The sequence below is a fragment of the Micropterus dolomieu genome, linkage group LG11 (assembly GCF_021292245.1).
Source record: "Micropterus dolomieu isolate WLL.071019.BEF.003 ecotype Adirondacks linkage group LG11, ASM2129224v1, whole genome shotgun sequence".
NCBI lineage: Eukaryota > Metazoa > Chordata > Actinopteri > Centrarchiformes > Centrarchidae > Micropterus > Micropterus dolomieu.
This window is the reverse complement of record NC_060160.1, coordinates 10,506-28,972: the sequence shown is the minus strand read 5'-3', so window position 1 is coordinate 28,972 and position 18,467 is coordinate 10,506. Positions and strand designations below refer to the sequence as shown.

The following is an 18,467-nucleotide window of genomic DNA, read 5'->3' as shown; positions in this document are numbered from 1 at the left end:
TGACCACATTACTCCTATTTTAGCTTCATTACACTGGCTCCCAGTATGTTTTAGAATTGACTTTAAAATTCTATTGATCACTTTTAAAGCTCTTCATGGCCTCTCGCCTTGTTATATTTCTGACCTTTTAGTCCCATACGCACCAGCACGTACCTTGAGATCCTCGGGCAGAGGACTGTTGTCTGTTCCAGAGTCTCGACTGAAAACTAAAGGGGACAGAGCGTTTGCTGTCAGGGCCCCGAGGCTCTGGAACAGCCTGCCCGAGGAAATCAGGTCGGCTGAGTCAGTGAACTCTTTTAAGTCCCTTCTTAAAACATACTTTTATAGGAGAGCTTTTCCCGATCTTATTTGACTTTATTTTATCCCTTTTATTTTATTGTATTTTACTAATTTTATATAAAATTTTCATGCTCTTATTTTTTTTTTTTTGTATTATTCTTTACACTTGTTAAAGCACTTTGTAACTTGTTTTTGAAAAGTGCTCTACAAATAAGGATTATTATTATTATTATTATTATTATTATAAAACACAGCTGGAAGCTTTTCATACCGCTTATCTGTCTTTACATTCTGAGGAAGGTTCAAACGCTTTAACTTAAACCCAGAGACAGCTGTGTGGGTCGCATTGAACATTTCGTTTCAGCAGTTGTGTGCGGTGTCGCTATGACGACCAGCTACACTGAGGGGCACGGTGGGCCGAGACGGGGCGAGCTGGTACAGGTAATAGAAAAACGGCATTTGTAGCTACTGCTCATCTCTCTTCCACCGTTGACTAAATGAAATTTGCAAATCAAATAAATCACGATCGACACCCAGATAGCACCCACAAGTCTCGCTGATGTCGGATCGAGATCGTACATCTGTATTATATTTATAACTTGTAAACAGCAGCCAGGGTGCAGCTAGTCCTGCGGTGTGTTTGCAGCTAACAGCTGATAGAGTACAGCTAAATTCTGGGTCCAGAGTTGTTGTTTTAAGCTTTCATCATTCAGGAGTTTTCTACAAGGAGCCGATGTACGTCCCCCCCTCCTCTCCAAAAAAACAGACCAGCTGATTACAACAGGTAATAAAGCACGTTAAAAATCACATTACTCCGACACTCAGGCGGAAACAGGAAGCGAGAGCTGCGAGCTGCTGATCCTGGGACTAAACGTCCTGGGTACCTTTGGTCGAAAGACGGCTTATAGCTGCTGAAATAATCCAATACGCCACTCCAAAGCTCACACTCTCACTGAACCCTGGACCAGGCTGAATCCAGTTTAAGAATATGAAGCTGTGTCTCTCCACCTCTCACTGACTCCCCCGTTTAAAAATAAGCTGGCTATCCAGCCTCTTACAACCCACACCTTGCCCTTCGCTAAATGTAAAGCTGCTGATGTAAACAAGCGTCGTGATAAACAATTAACACCCAGCAAGCCAAATATTTTTTGCAGAATTAATGAACCAAATGAGGAAAGACGAGTGAACGCTGGACTGATAGTCTATTGGTTAATACAAAGCAGACTTCAGAACCCCTCCCAGACATGGACTCTGTAACAGTGCTAGCTTCTTCTTTATAATAAAATAGTTTTTGGGATTCACACACGTCTCTGCTACATAAATACTCCCTGAGTTGCTTTATTAAAACCTGACAGGACTGTTCCAGCTGCATGCCGCCACCTGGCAGCAAACTATGGTGAGATGGGAAATATCAGAATCAGAATGAAGTGATGGATTTATTAAAATTTTGCTTCTTGTGGCTTACTTTAATGATCACCGTGAGCCACAGCAACGCTTCTCAACATCAAACCAACTCTGTTGATCCACCGATTCAGTTTCTGATCCAATCTGCTGCTTGTTTCACAGCCTTCAGTCTGACGGACAGCAAGCAGAGCGCATGACTGACTGACTACATGATTGATTGAGACTGATCACATGAGAGCAGAATCGTTAAAATTTGCTCATTCACAAAGTTTTCTGTCTTTAAAAAAATTATCATTCACTCACTGTCATAATTATTACAGCGCTCTGAAGAAGAACAATCAGTATCTCTGTGGATTTCACTGTGCGCTGCCTTAGGCCCGATCAGACAGAAAGCGTTCTGGGCCTTTTTGGTTGAATTTGGAAAAGAGCAGTGCGCTGCGTTTTTCTATGTTGCTAGGCAACCACCGAATCAGCTGTCCTGTCAGACTAATCAAAGATTTTAGCACCAGCGATCTGTAATCTTTGTCATATTAGCAGAAACTTCATCACAGCTCACAGGTCTGGGTCTGTTGTTGCTTTAAAAACAAACGCAGGGCGCCTGCTCTGCCGCTGTCTGAGGGTGAGAGGTGAAGCAGGAGACCCTCAGAAAGAGGAGACGCCGCTGGTAGCACCGCCAGCTGGTAGCACCGCCAGCTGGTAGCACCGCCAGCTGGTAGCACCGCCAGCTGGTCCAGGAGCTTCGTTTTTATGATGGCTGGTTCAAAGCTTATTCTAGGATGACAAGGGGACAGTTTGTCTCCGGACAATCCAAGCAACTGGAAACTTTCGCCACCACAACTGAGGGCCCGCCTCTCTATTCATCTGATTGGACAGTTGAAAAAACGCAAATGACGTCGGGCGCTTTTCTGCTCAGAGTTGAATTTTTTTTATTTTGTGCGCTCAGAGTGCTTCTTTGAAAACACGAGGCAGGCGCCCAGGGCGCACAAACAGCGCGCAGGACGCTCACTGCCAATAGGAAACGATTTAAAAGACACCTCTCACTGGAAAATACACGTTCTGTCTGATCGGGGGACTTAGCCTTTACAGTATGTTCAATTTCGACTTCTTCCGCATTGAATTAATAAAGAAATGTCGCAGACACGACCTTTTCGGGTTTGCAGCCTTGAAGAAAATGTGATGTGGTTGTTCCAAACATGTAATGTTGCAAACATTTACGTAACAACATGTTCAAAGCTTCAATATGTAGCAACTATTTGCTAAGATGTTAGCCATTACGATGAGGTGATGGTGTTGCTGGGAGTCTGATTCAGTTTGTCCACTAAGGGCCACATTTATTCAAAGCAGCTTTAAATGTGTTTTTAAGTGTAAGAATCTACATTAAAGTCAGACTGTGGCCTTTCAAATATATTGTAAACTCCATTCTTTTCAGGGCAGAAAACAAAACCTTTAGCTGGTTAACTTCAGAATCGCTACCCGCCTGGAGTTCAACGCTCATCAGGTCTGTGCCATTTTTAAAATGTGTGTTGATAATTATATAGCTGCTTAGATCGGCTGGCCAGCATGTGTTAAAGACAAAGCATCATGCAACAGTGTGTAAATTCCCAAATGTGACAACCTGATTATCGCCACACAACATACCAAACCGTTCTCCACACGTCCAGCAGTCTGTTAAGTGTTTTAGTCAATGACCAAAATCCGTTCACGTGCTGTACATGTTGAATTTACAACTAATTTGTCCATAGGACTGTATTTAAAAAAGCTATTGTCCCTCCATGATGCATGCTTGAACTGATCTGCATGTTGGTATTTACCAGCAGCAACAACTGTAAACTTAAGCAAATAGATAATCTAATAAAGTATGCTAGGTTCAGGAAACTTTACCTCGCAGCAAACAAGAAGTATTTCAGATTAGCTTCACAGAGACATGTTTAACTGTGGATGCATGAGACTAAAGGTGGCCTTTAAAGAGACTGCAGCTAGCTAGCAGCAGCAGGCCTGATGCTGAGCCCGGTAATGGCCTCCCAGTAAACACTAAACCCTCTCGGTCGGTCCGTCCTGGCCCACTGCGACCATGTGCTCCCATAACAGCACACGGATTACCTTCTGCGTGGTGGAACAGATCGAGTGTTTCGACGGTGTGACATGAATCCGAGCGCTACCGTCTGTTATTCCGTCGTAAAACCATCTCCGGCACCGTGGTTATGTTCTTACTGAGGGGGATAACTGCATGCGGTGTCCTTGCGCTGAAACGTCAGCGCCCGTCCTCGTCTTCTCCGGTACTGCGCAGCCTCGGACGCCATCTTGCTGCCGCCACCTGGTTCAAAACTCGTCCCGGCGGCACCGGAGGTTCTGCCGCCCGGTACCTGCGGGGGAAGAGCTGTAGGACCGCGGGACCGCGTCTTCTTCCATTCTGTAGATTTACCTCCTCCTGCTGGACCGTTTATTGGAATATAAAACCCGCGTGGATGCGGTGGACAGACGCCATGACCGACAGACGTTTGTCTGCTTACCTTCAGAAGCAGAAGTGAACTCCTGTTTTAGTCAAACCGGGTCAGTTTAACGTTATCAGGGAAAAATGGACGCCGTGAGGCTTGTCAGGGGCTTCGTGATCAAAAACCACCGACAGAACAGGGGAACTATTTCCTGCGGGGACCCTGACTTACGGCCGGAAACAGAACAGTTCAACTGCTGCTCGAGGAGATTTGTTTAAAGGCCGGTGTGAAAGAACACAGCCTGAAGTTCACTGTGGCGATGAGATGGTTAACTGTGGCTGTGAAATCGCGCCTTCGCTTCTGCCTTCTTTGTTATGGGTCGTAGTTTCTGGTGGTGTTTCCCAAAATGGGTTCAGCTCAGTGTAAATGTGTGTTTAACTGTGTTATGTTTGAGATCCAGGAGACAGGATCACTCGTTCTGTCACATTACGGCGCAGCAGCGGACTCCATGTTGTTTTCACTACCCGCGGGAATCCGGGACGACAGCGTTAAATGTCCCCGTTCTTTCACTCGGTGGCTTGTCGTGTACGGTAACCGTTAACGGAGAGGGAAGTGATCCGTGTGAGTGTGGTAACGTTAACGGAAGCGGTGCGGGGAGGATCCGCAGAGATGATCCGCCGCTTCTAACAAACAAAGGGCTGCAGGCTGCGCGTGCATTGAACGGGACACAGCCAGCTAGTTCAAACCGGTGTTACATCCTCAGATTCACAGCAGGAAGTCACCGTCCGACGGTAGCAGCAGCCATTGTTGGCTCCTTTACCTGTTAATAAAGTCAGTTTAACCGACGTTAAACCGCCTCAACTGTGGTCACACTTACGACACGCGCGTGTGTTTGTGCCGCAGAGGTGCGCATGCGCGTTGTGAAAACTTAATATAAATCAGGTGTTTTGTCTCATATTTTGAGTGTATATGTGATTTGATGTGTCGGTCTTGTGATTGTTCTTATTGGTCATCTTCCACATTGAACGCGGCCCCCAATGCAGATGGAGGTAAACGCAAAATGAGCCGCAGCGACATCTACAGGGCTATTTTCGTTAGTTAGCTCCCAGGCTAAGAGCTAACCGACAAGCAGCTAAAACCGGTGTGCTGCTCGCCAGGTAACCGTCTGCTGCCAGAGACCTGTATCTGAAGAGCCCCAATCAGGTCACTAAACACTGAAATCGCTGTGTGACGTTTACAGAAACGTTTCAACGTCACGCATCGTTATTTATTCAAGAGGCACGTATCATTTATGTTGGCACAAGTTCCCCTGTAACATGGAGGCGGTGGGAGAGGGTTCGGCAGAGCCTCCATCTTGAGAGAAAAACGCTCCTTTTGTATGTGGACATGTCGAGTTGACCCAGTTTCTATCCGGAATCCAAGAGGAAGATACCATCTGAAGAAATAAATGACTTCAGATCTTGGCTGTAAGCAGCAGAGTTTATCCAGTTTCACTCAGAATCAGCTTTATTACCAAGTAGTTTCTACAGATAAAAGGATCTGCTTTGGTGCTTAATAGACACAAACCTACATAATAAATATAATTGACAAGTTATAAAAGAATAAATACTGTGCAGTATTGCAGTTATTTACGGTCGTCCTCGTGTGAAGAAGTGGTTTTACAGTGAATTATATTGATTTGAATGATATTGATAGAGAATTTCCCCTCGGGGATCAATAAAGTATTTCTGATTCTGATTTAAAGGAACAATTAGAAATTAAAGTCATAATTTAAATATGGTGCTATGAATAAATTAAGTACAATTACTCAAGTACTGTAAGGATATAGTACTTCTACTTAAGGAATTCCATATTATGCTGCTATCTACTTTTACTCCTACATTTAAGGGGGGAAATATTGTACTTTTTGCTGCATTATACTTCTGACGGCTTCAGCTTACTTTAACAGGCTTCCCACGCGTTTTCCAGTCATGGAAAATGAGTTAATTTTGTTCTTCTGAGCTTGTGTTAAACTGTTGCATGTTGTTAAAATCAGACATCTGCAGAGAGGAACACGTTAGTGTATGATGTTATCCGTGTCGGTCACACCAGCCAGATCACTGAAAATGTCCTGGAAAATGATCTCTAGAAAAAAGTGGGAACCTTTTTACCTATAAAACATTTTATATAATCGTGTGTACAATTACAGTACATACAATATTAATCAGCTCCACCTCAAACTATTAGTGCAGGAAGATGTTATGGACAGTAATGCATCAGTATAAACAGTCCATAGAGAAGAAATAACACAGAGGTCATTTCTGCACTTTAAGGAACATTTTGTAGGCAGTACTTATGTACATTTACTACTTTACTAAGTATAACTGAGTGCAGACATTTCACTTGTGATGCAGTATTTCCTCACCTTGAGTGCTACTTTTACTTGTAAACTAGACAAGTTATTTTAATGTAATTCTGTTTTCACTTCTTCAGGAAACTAACACACTGGTTATATTCCCCCGGTTCCTCTGTAGTATTGAGTTGTCAGTCTCTTCAGGTGTGACTGATGTATTATTTTTCAGGTGAGCCTTCAGTCAGATTCTCAGGACGGCTCATCAGCTGACTGTTCCTCCTCAGCAGTGGATTAAAAGCTGTTGGTAATAATATGAAACAATACAGAAATCAATGTGGCACAAATGACGCTTTATTTGTTTGTCCAGAGTCTCACACATCTGCTCTCTGTACAGATCTGCAGTCACACAGGTAAGGACGTGACAACAGGAAGACGTCAGCTTGGGTCTTGAATAAATTCAGGGTTTGATCTCTTTGAGGCAACATACAAAAACATCTTAAAACATACTGTCCCTTGATATCCTGACATGAAGAGTGGTGCAGACGGAAAAGTTTAACTTACGTCAGGAAATTAACCTTTAGCTACACAGTTTGACAGTCAGACACCTCCAACACAGAAACCACTTGATTTCCAGGATCAATAAAACATCCCAGAGCTTTAAAATACAGAATTACATCTTCTATAGTACATCTGACTCAAATATACAACATAAGTACACGTGTTCAGTGATACTCTAAAGGACAGTTTACACACTTCAAGTAATTAAAAACTTCAGCTTCATTTCAGTGTTAGAGGAAATGTAGAAGTGAGTTCATGTAAAACAGAAAAACGCACAACATCATCTGCAGCAGCCAGGGCCGGATTAACACGCTGCAAGGGCCCCGGGCTCATGTGCCGTGGGCCCCCAACCCCCCTCCCTGCTCTGTGCATTGTGCATGTATTACACATTATTTAGTGAAATGCACCTTATTAGCACAATATAAACTGATATAATAAAGGCATACAACTACGTTTTGACATCAGGAGGGAACATTTGTACCTGATAATGCATACGTAGAATATTCCGGCTTTAATTATCGATTATTCTGCAGTCTAGAAACATCAGAAAATATTACAAAATGCACCGGTCCCCTCAGCCAACAGCCCAAAAACTGAAAGATGTTAAGTTTGCTACAACAGACAACTAAAAGACTGCATATATTCACATCTGAAAGGTGAGCACTACCTGAAACAACCATCTTATTGTTTGTGCTGTAAATATGAAAACAAATGCATTTCAAAATACATCAGCAGAACGGCTCATTAGGGCCTCGAACACAACGTAACGTCAGCCCGACGACAAACGGTCTTGTTATCATATCCTCGATCTTGGAACCCGTCGGCTGTCGAGACTTTGAAAGTAGACACCTTTTTTAAAAAGCTAACAGAGATTATTATTAGACGTTTCAGCCAAAGGGTTTTGCTTTTTCTCTCCACACTCACTGTTTATACCTGCACGCAACCAAAGCCCGCTCAAACGTGATTGGTCAAAATTACTGTGACCGCAAATGGAAATCAGAACGCCTCCGACACCAAAGTCTTGTCTCTGATACATCTGTTTTCATATGCAGGTGTCTGTTTATAGAGAGGATCGTATCCTGAACTGAAGAACTGCAACACAAACGCACCTTCCTGGTTCTGTTAACAAACTGATCCTCCTCGCTGCTCGTACCGCTCTCCATTAGTGACAACTAACGAGGATCCGCTTATAGGAATAGCGCCAGATTCATTGTCAGATGATCGACGTGAGAGAAAAGCTGTGATTATGTGCTGTTGCTGATGATACGCCGCGGAAAGTTAAAGGAAACAGAATAAAGCTGACTTAAAAAGTATTTGTTAATGAAAATATCAAACATTTCTTGAACTCCTGAAACGATCAGGCTGCTCTCAAGACTTCAGAACATCTGAAATACATGTGACAGTAAAGGTCTGTTCACCAGGCTGGTTTTCAGGTGATGCTACATGCTGGTGCAGGTGAAGCTGAAGCCGAGCACTGAAGTACCAAACTGCAGCAGAGAAATGAGCTCATTTAGCAACAGTCTCTGTTTGTACACCAGAAGGCACTGATTTTTACACTAAAATATAAAAAACACCACATATACATATCTAAATCTTTAAAGGATTCATTAAAGGATCCAGGACATCCTTGTGAAAGAGATTAAAAATCTCAATGGATTTCTTTCCTGGTAAAATAAAAAAAAATTGCAACTGTAACTGTTAAAACAGCAAACAGCGTTGGATGGGCCTTCGCGCTGTGACATGTCTGGGCTTGTTGCGACCGCAGTGAAGTTGCCCGAGGTCGTTGGCGCTGCTCTGAATTATCATGCACTTTGGACACCTTACGTAGGAGTTTAACGTCACTTCGTGTACGTGTGGAACATACTGTCAAAATGTAAATTAAATGACCATTATAACACAGGGCCTAATTCCTGTTGCCAGTAGGTGGCGTTACAACTGACTGAATACTGACATCAGGGCCCTGACATGTATAAACATGTAAAGTCTGGTGCAGATGTGAGCATGTTTCATGGCGAATTAGGAGTTCGTTAAAGTAAGTAACCTGTAAATTGCCAAAAATTTAACCATTAAATCCAAAATGGCCGACTTTCTGTTGCGTTAAGGGCATCGCTCCCAATCTGGACTGGTGTCGGCCTTCCTTCAGAACAAAAGCCATAATAATAAATTCTCTTGAATATTTTTACTTGTCGTGTTTAAATGTGAAACTGGCAGCGTTGTTTTAAGGCCGCCGCTGGATTGCCAAATATAAAGATGGCCGCCACTTCCTCCCGCTGTACAAAATGGCGCCATCCTGCACTGGTGACATCAATTAAAGCCAGAGTCGAGGTATCGAGGTCCCGCCCACACACCCAGCTGACCCAATCACAGCAGGGCACAGCTGTCAATCATGACATGACCCCCCCCCCCCTTCAATAACATCAGATAATTAAAAGTAATGAATACGAGCATCAGCGTGATGAAAACGACCTCACATGGGGAAAATGTATTTAGCGTGTACTTAGAACCGGACGCCCCAGCTATTCTGTCTCCGTCATGTGGTCCAGCTCTGGTTTAGTGTCGCTGTCTTGTACAAAAGTCTTTTGTTTTGAAGGAGCAGTTTCCTGTGCAGCACAGCGTGCAACTGACTCACCTCACAACATGATAATAAGTTAAATGTGGGTTTATCTGAACACGTTAGAGAATTAGAGAGGTGTTAAGAATAAAAACTGAATGAAACATGTTTAAAACTGGCCTTTATTCATTCATATGGTTAAAGAGTTTCACTTCCTGGTGAAACGCTTCTTTACCTACACTTTATTTCAGTTCTCACTGTGGAATAATAAAACCGCAGGGGTTAACTGCGTCTCCTCGCGGCCAGCGAGTTCAAATACAAACGTTCTCTGTGTTCATTAATCTACAGATTATTTACTCTGTTAGATGTTAGAGTTTTGTCTAAAAATAATAATAAATCTCATCCTAGTTCCTCAGAGGCGCCGACTGAGCTGGCAGATTACAGGGACACAAACCTTTCACAGGTTAATCAGTTATTTTAAATGGTTTGCAGATTTTCTCAGGGTGTCCAAATACTTCTGGCCACATAACGTCCCTCCATGGTGGAAAGAGAGAAACACGTCTGAGTCTGTGCTAAGCTAGGCTAACAGTTTCCCTCCGCTTCCAGTGTCTGTGCTAAGCTAGGCTAACAGTTTCCCTCCGCTTCCAGTGTCTGTGCTAAGCTAGGCTAACAGTTTCCCTCCGCTTCCAGTGTCTGTGCTAAGCTAGGCTAACAGTTTCCCTCCGCTTCCAGTGTCTGTGCAAAGCTAGGCTAACAGTTTCCCTCCGCTTCCAGTGTCTGTGCTAAGCTAGGCTAACAGTTTCCCTCCGCTTCCAGTGTCTGTGCTAAGCTAGGCTAACAGTCACGGTGATCTGTATCTGACACAGAGAGAAATATTCTCTCAGGAAAAACGTTTCCAACATGCTGCAGTTTCCTTTCAGAGAAACTTGGTACCTGGTGAAACTCCATCAGCACTGGGAGGACTGGGGGAACTGGGGCCGTGTTGCATAGGTCCTGGATCAGGTGTGTAGGTGTGTTCAGCGTCTGTACCTTCAGAGACACTCAGAGTTCAGTCTCCACCCGCCTGCTGCTGCTCAGTGCCTTAAAGTGAGCGTCCCTCTCTGATCAGCTCAGGTATTGGAGGAGGAGCGCTGTGATTGGTCAGACGTTAATGACGACATCGTCCTCCTCGTCTCTGACCTCCTCCTGTAGAGTGTCCATCGACTCCCCCCTCCTCCTCCCCCCCCCCCCCCCAACTTCCTCCTCCTCCTCGGGGGGTCCACAGGGGCCGATGATGTATCTGTAGTCCCCTCCGATGGCTAGCGCGGCCCCGGACCCCACCATGAGCCAGTCCCGCTCCTCGTCCTCCGCTCCACGCTGCCAGGGGACGCTCCAGCTCGGGGCCCCGGCTGCCGGCGTCGCCTCCTCCTCAGGCCCCGGGGCCCCGATTCCGGCCGCTCCCCCTCGGCCCGGCTCCCCCTCGTCCCCCTCCAGGTTGACGTAGAGTAAAGGCTCCTTCTGCGGGGGGGCGGGGGACAGGCTGAGCCTCAGCGCCTCCAGCTGGCCGACCAGATGTTGGAAACTGGGACGACATTTCGGGACGGGACTCCAGCAGCTGTGCATGAGCTCGTAACTGAAGAGGAAGAAGAAGAGGAGCAGACAGGATGTCAAACTGGTGCGGACAGAGACACAACACAACAGCTGAAAAATATATTTTAGAAAGTTTTTTGGGGCCTTTTTTTTTGTTGGAAGCGACGAGTGGAGACGAGACAAAGGTTTGAGTCCGCTTTCTTTTTATTGTCCAACCAAATAGCCGGGACTCCCCGCCAGCCTGTCCGAGCTGAAGAAGCCTCGGACGAGCGGTTAAACATCTTCAGTATCTTCAGAACGACTGAGAACCTCCACAGACGTCTTCTGACGTTATCCTTTACTTTTTTTTAGAATATCAGAATAAGAACTTTTTTAATTTGAGAATAAAAAGACGTTGAAAGAAACATTACGACATTATTAGAATACAGGGAAGGTTGGAAGGTGTCAGATGACCTGGAGTTACAGGTTTCACCTACAAACTTCTGATTCCCACTGTTTAGGATGCTGAAGTGAAATCAGCTGTTCTGAAGCAGAAATCACGACCTCGTCCTCCAACACAGCGGCTGTATGTAACTCTGCATCCTTCACTGGCAGAACCTCGACCCTCTCAGGGTTTTTCCTGGCTCACAACCCGGAGGAGTAGAGCTGTACGTTAGAAAGTATCATGTTAGATGAGCTGCCTCCAGATAGTTCATCAGTTGAGATTCAGCTGTTTCACTAATAAAACCATTTTCTGATTATCATTACCATGGACCGCAACATTGCTCTAAAAGTTTCTCAGCTTTACTGATTTCATATAAAAGCACAGGCTACTGTAGCTTAGCATCACTAGCCTATAATATTCATTCCAGTTGGACAAAACAGCAGTTTTATTTTTGTGGGTTGTTTTCAGTCATTAAGTTATTGTGCAAGAACAATGCTCTCCATGGGGCGATGAAGCAGTGGATAAGACACGTGCCTTTGGTGTGAGACGCCACCGTGTCCCTGGGCGAGACTTTTCAGAGGCGTGCGACCTCTGACACGTGTAGACATTGTAAGTCGCTTTGGATAAAAGCTAAATGACTAAATTTAATCTCTCATTTGCTTATGCAAAGTCATCATAAAGTAATCATAAAGTTCTCGGGAACAGGTGAGCGCCCAGAGAACCTGATCTGGAGAGGGAAGGGGAGTGTCCCGGTCTGCCATGTAGCGCGAGCTTCGTAACGGAGCGTTCAGACACAGTCAAACAAACTGCAGGTGTAAATGCAGCGCCGTGAGAGGAGAAGAGGAGGCTGCTGGAAGGCAACGATGTCGAATTTAAGTTTGTGTTCTGCTTGATAAATGGCTGTTGGGAGAGTTTTTCTTACGCCCCCCCCCAATTCTGATCATTTTGGAGCTGGTGGTTTTCCTTTAGCGGTCGCTAAAACTTTAGATCGGTGTGATGGTGGGTCACCAGGGACCTGGCAGGCAGAGCTGAGGGAGGCGTTAGCCCATGTATTAGACTCACATGTCGTCTCTGCAGTCCGGAGGTTTCTTCAGTCGCTCTCCTTTGATCAGGTACTCGTAGATCTCAGAGTTCTCCACGCCGGGGTACGGCGTCTGACCACGAGTCATGATCTCCCACATCGTCACGCCAAACGCCCACTGAGAGACACACACACACACACAGTAGAAATCAGAAGCTGTAACGAGCTGTGTGATTGGTGGAGGGACTGAACTCCGCTGATCGATTGGCCGGCTGCAGGTCACATGTGACCCTGGGTGTGTGTATGTGTCAGTACCACGTCGCTCTGTGTGGTGTACACGTTGTCAGCGAGACTCTCCAGAGCGATCCACTTCACCGGCAGCTTGGAGACCGAGCCCTGTCTGTAGTAATCTCCGCTGTAGATCTTCTTGGAGAGGCCGAAGTCTGCGACACACACCGCCATGTCCTCACTCAGCCTGAAACACACGGCAAACATTTTAATAACACATTCTGCTGCTGGACACAGTGATAATATCTCATGATATCTATTGCTCGTTTGTTTCTCCCTTGCTGCTGTGACACGGTGAACTCCCCCGTTGGGACAGAATAAAAGAGTTGGACTTAAATTAAATGCAAACTTCATTTCACAAATGTTGTTAATTATTTTTTTATTGACCAAAAACCTTCCGTTTTACTTATTTACCTTCATAAAACTATGACGGCTTGTTGGTAAAAACAGTAACAATAAAAGGGGAAGTGATATTCTGAGATTAAAGTATTGCGTGTCCGTTTAATTTATTTTTTACATTTCCTCCTTCAGCTTATGCAAAGCGTCGTACAGCTGCTAGATACGTCAGAGGACGCACGCCTCTCGCTCAGGGACACGGTCTCTCACACCAAAGGCACGATGTTTTAACCTCCAGTGGTCGTAATCCGCCGTCACATGAAGCAGCGTCCCCGACACGGTCCCTGTTTTTATCCGTTCATGTTTTACTGTTTTGGTTCTTGGCCGAAGTGAAACCCTGAAAACTCAGACGCCGACGTGCGTGTTGTAAATGAGGAGGCGTGGCCTCCGTGCGTCTCTGTTTCTGAGAGCTGACCGGTGGACTCACATGCAGTTTCGGGCAGCGAGGTCTCGGTGGATGATGCTCCTGCCGCTCAGGTACTCCATCCCCCGAGAGATGTCCAGCATGAACTGCAGCAGAGTCTGCAGAGTCAGGTCCTGGTGGAGGAACAGGGTCAGTACAGGTGCACAGACTTCTGACCAGCTACCAGGATCAGGGACTCGAGGACAACTGTTTCCCTTTTGAATATGTATTAAATTACAAAAACCAAAGTTTCTCCAGTTTAATTTACTTCTAACTGAAAAGGACATTGATGAATCTGCCCGTGCAGACAGAACAAAACGTCCGGACGGCGGATTAAAGAATGAAAGCAGAGCTCAGAGAACACGAAGAAGGTGCTTCTCTTACAAACGGCCGTTCTCCCAGTCTGGACAGCAGCAGGAAGGTGTGCAGGTCTCCGTGCTTCATGAACGGCAGAATCACCATCGGGATCGGCAGCCGCTGGCCAGGACGCCGGTGAAGACTCACTCCTATTGGACGAGGGGGAACTGTCAATCAAACCATCTGACCTTTGACCCCTGGTCGTGTGTGTGTGTGTGTGTGTGTGTGTGTGTGTGTGTGTGTGTGTGTGTGTGTGTGTGTGTTTTACCGATGAGCTGGATGACGTTGGGGTGGTCGAAGTCTTTCATGTAGGCCGCCTCCTTCAGACACTGCTCGATGTCAGCTGACGAGGTGATGTCAGCTGGAGGTCGCACACACACACAGTTATTTAACCCTTTCACTGCTTCCTCTCACATTACGTCAGTTTAACAGCCTCAGCAGCTCAAATGATTTCTGCTCTTCATCTGACATTTCAGCTTCAGTTTCCTGTGCACACTTCACCTACACTGCTCAAAGGAAGGAGGGGAATGCCGAAAGCCTGATTTATACTTCCGCGTCAAAGCTACCCCGCTGCCTGATGTGCACGTCTCATGTGCTCCAATCCCACAGGAAGCGCTCCGTGCTATCAAGCCACCTCTACTAGCGGCCAAGCCAGCGGTCACAGCGTCACGGCCCCCCCGACATGCTTCACATCAGAGTTTGATCCATGTTCCGATAACATTTGGAGAGTCTAGAAAAGCCGCATGGCTTTTATTTATTTTTTATTATTATTTATTTATTTTACCCCCATTCAAGTTAGCAGTGGGCTAAACAGGAAGTTCGAAGTCTACACAGTGGACGCTATAACGCTACCACCAGCTAGCGTTTTGGCGGCGTAATTGCAGAACAACGCAGACACCAACACAAGTATAAAAGCGTGGCCTCTTACGGCACAGAAGTACAAATCAGATCTCGAACATTCAAAATCTTTACTGAACGCTGTTTCACCAAATGAGCGTGCTCCTGATGAGACTGCGGATGGCGTCCTGGGGGTCTGCTCACTGACCTGGATCAGGGCATCCGTGAGCTCCTGGAGAGTCTGTGGCGCAACCTGGCGGCGTTGGACGCACCGATACAGAACGTCCCAGAGGTTGTCAGTTAGATTCCGGTCAGGGGGACGTGAGGGCCGGACAGCGGCGTCAAGCAGTCGATCGCAACTATTAACATAAATTCAACAAACTGCAGTGAACTCGGCGCGACTTGCAGTTTTGACCAATCACCGCAACCTTTCCGCTAATCTGACCTCTCATCTCAGTTTCCTGCTAAACGCTGTCCCACGTCAGCGAACTGACTTCCTTGTTCAGAAGACGCAGCAGACGTGTGTGAGACACTGAGACACAGGCTGCTGCTTCCGCTCAGCTGCAGGACCATTTAAACCAGCTGCAGCTGGGTCAGGGTCAGAATCAGGATCAGGTTGGAGAAGGGTCGGGTCGGAACTCATTTTTTCTATTTGAATAATGATTTTGTTGAGGAAAGGGGCTGAAAAAAGATTTACTTTATCATATTTGGTGAAAAAGATTTGATCATAATAGTTTTTAATGTTGGATGTTCAGTAATCCACAGTTTGGCATCTAGTGTTCTGACCATAAAGGAAAGTTTAAAAACATAATTAACCGTCTGGTTTCTTCAACTTTCACACAAAAATCTGCCTTTAAACTTGAAAGAACTAATGATTTGACATTTATCGTGATAACTATCGGTATCGAATGATATGAAAGGTTTTTATTGTGATAAGTATCGGTATCGAATGATATGAAAGGTTTTTATTGTGATAAGTATCGGTATCGAATGATATGAAAGGTTTTTATCATGATAACCGTTTTGGCCGTATCGCCCAGCCCTACTTTCACTCTGGGCCCATGAAACCAGGCAGAGTCCTGCACCAGGAGGAACCCAGGGCCCACTGAGGAGTTCATGCTGGTCCCTAACAGCAGTCAGGGTACCGATTGTTAGCACCAGGTCTGTGGGACCCTCCAGGGATAGAGGATTACACCATCACTGACCCACCACCTAACCGGTCCTGCTGGATGACGTTGCAGAAGCGTAACGTTCAGCGCGGCGTCCCCAGACTCTTTCACGTCTGTCACACTTGACTTTACTTCTGACGCTGCTTTCAGTTCTTTCCTCCAGTTTAACTACTTTCAGCCTCTGTACATCAGCTAACAATCTGCTTTCACAGTTTATTCATCACATCGTGAGACTCTTGGTGCTGCTGACATTTCCACTGATTCAGCTTCTCAAACTGAACTTTAACTAAAATACTTGACACCTGTCATTTCCAGCGTGAGCGAGCTTCAGGTTCCTCATTCATTTTGTCCTGTTTCTTATGTTCTGTGAATCTGAAACGGCTCGTCAGTCTGCACAGACACAAACCGAAGAAGAAGCAGCAGCAGCAGCAGCGTCAGACTCACTCTTCAGCACTTTGACCGCCACCTTCTGGACAGACGAGTCTTGCGTCTTCAGGAAGGCCTCGCGCACGGAGCCGAACTCACCTGCACAGGTACACAAACACATGGGATTCTCTTTTTAAACCTGACCTCTGTCTGCAGACTCACCTCTACTTTCACTTTTAGAACTAGAAAGGAAAATCAGAGGAATACCTGCATGAAGACCGCCGATCGTTTTAAAGCTGCTTGGCTTCTTAAATGTTTGTCATCTAAAGTTTTGTGTGTTAAAAGGTGCTGGGGACTCCTGCTGAACCAGAGCATTGAACACTTACATTCTGCGTTCTGCTGAATTCCTCTGCACCAATTTATTGTGGAAATGTTTTTATTCATGTGAAAGGGAAACAAATTCAGAATCTAAATGATTTTAAGTCACTTTTTTGAACAACACACATCAGTTCCTTCTGTTTCTATATAAACTACTTTGCATGTTTTCTTCTCATTTTCATTTCTTAGTTAACATTTCTTGTTGTGAACTATATTTCAGAACAATCTTTACCAATCTTTCAAAAAGTGTTTGGGACATGTCCTCCGAGTCCCTGGTGTGAAGGACCGCCTCTCTTATATCACGGTAAACAAACTGCGCTCAGTAGAAGAGAAGACGGTCCAGCAGCAGCACAAACTGTCTCTGAAACTGTTTCAACACAAACTGAAGGAGGCAAAGAGAAGGACAGGAGCGCCACCTGCATCTTATCTAGGGATGGGGATCGTTCATTTTTACTGATGGCCTTATTGAGACTGCTTAACGATCCGATTCTTTATCGATACTGTATTATTTGGTGAGACCAGCCCCAGCAGCCTGAGGCCGGCTGCAGGGTGTGAGGAAAATATTCAATGTGCCATAACGTTATAAACTGAGATGACATCACTTGTGATAAATAAACATATACTGAAGTGTGCATATTAACTGCCTGGTTGTTTTTAATTTAATATTTTAAATCCAGCTAAATGTTGTTTCTGGACAACAGCAAAGTAACTCAGTAACTTTGTGACATCACAAGCAGCGAGTGACGTTTAGAAAGATCATCGGTGTGTATCGGCCCCTCCTCCTCTCTCCTGGCTGCAGGTAACGTTACAGGTAGAGGAGGAGCGGCTGCTTTGTGCATTTTATATTAAATAATTTGGAGACTCAATTCCTCTTTTCTCTCCCAGAGAGAAGGAGGAGGGGGTTTGATTATCAACCCCTACAGACAGCCGAAGCGACCCCCAAAGGAAGGGGGGTTGAAAGGTCGCTTTCTCTAAGTGCTATTCCTGGGCAGTTGGTCGTAAAACAGGCCACCTTTGGCAACAGCCGAGATAAGCCTCTCGGTGCCTGAACTGTTCAAATGACAAAAGAAACTAACCAGAGATTACAAACAGCCTATCGAAACTCTCCTTAAGAGGGGGCAGGAAACCCTAAACTGCCCCCCCACACACGTAACCATGGCAACTGACCTTGCTCTGTGTTTAATTACCTCTCATCAAAGGGATACTCCTTTTCACGCCCAGGTGAGAAAATCCAGGACACCAGGGACAGCCCTGAACTTCTTTGTGTAAACAGACTGCTGTCTCCAAAGACTCAAAGCATTACCTCGTTTAATTAAATAATCTTTTAGTTACTTGATTACGTTTGCCTCTGTTTGATTAGTTATGTTACCATGTTGTTGCTATCTGTTGTTGATATTATTGCTGAAAAGAATCTAATTAAGTTACTTTTGCAGTGTTTTAATTTTCAGCAAGGTTAATGACATTCCTTCATTTTATGTGTAACCAATGTTTGTTCACAATACTTTCTCACACACCTCCTTTAGAAATGAGGATAAAGAAATGTCATACTATACTCTATTAATTGCCAGCTTGAATTTAAGGTTAAATAACTGAATTTCCCAGTTCCTGAGCAAAGATTGTCTTAGGGTTAATCCAAGCTATCGTCATGTAATCCAAGCTCCCCCAAGTGGACAAAATAAGTATTACATACCATCGTATGAAAT

General features: G+C 45.1%; 1 protein-coding gene and 1 long non-coding RNA gene across 2 annotated transcripts; one reads left to right on the top strand and one right to left on the bottom strand.

Moving 5' to 3' along the window:
- Window positions 1-6,776: 6,776 nt before the first annotated feature.
- tyro3 (TYRO3 protein tyrosine kinase) lies at window positions 6,777-16,582 on the bottom strand. The gene is made up of 7 exons (XM_046061732.1): window positions 16,465-16,582; window positions 14,283-14,375; window positions 14,042-14,163; window positions 13,682-13,791; window positions 12,886-13,045; window positions 12,612-12,748; window positions 6,777-11,168 (listed from the first exon to the last, which is right to left on the bottom strand). The coding sequence occupies exons 1-7, from the start codon at window positions 16,565-16,567 to the stop codon at window positions 10,697-10,699; spliced, it is 1,197 nt and encodes a 398-aa protein (XP_045917688.1). The 5' UTR covers window positions 16,568-16,582; the 3' UTR covers window positions 6,777-10,696.
- On the top strand, window positions 15,849-17,398 carry LOC123978498. Its single transcript, XR_006826982.1, has 2 exons — window positions 15,849-16,553; window positions 16,985-17,398. It is a non-coding gene; the product is annotated as an uncharacterized LOC123978498 (long non-coding RNA).
- Window positions 17,399-18,467: the final 1,069 nt, after the last annotated feature.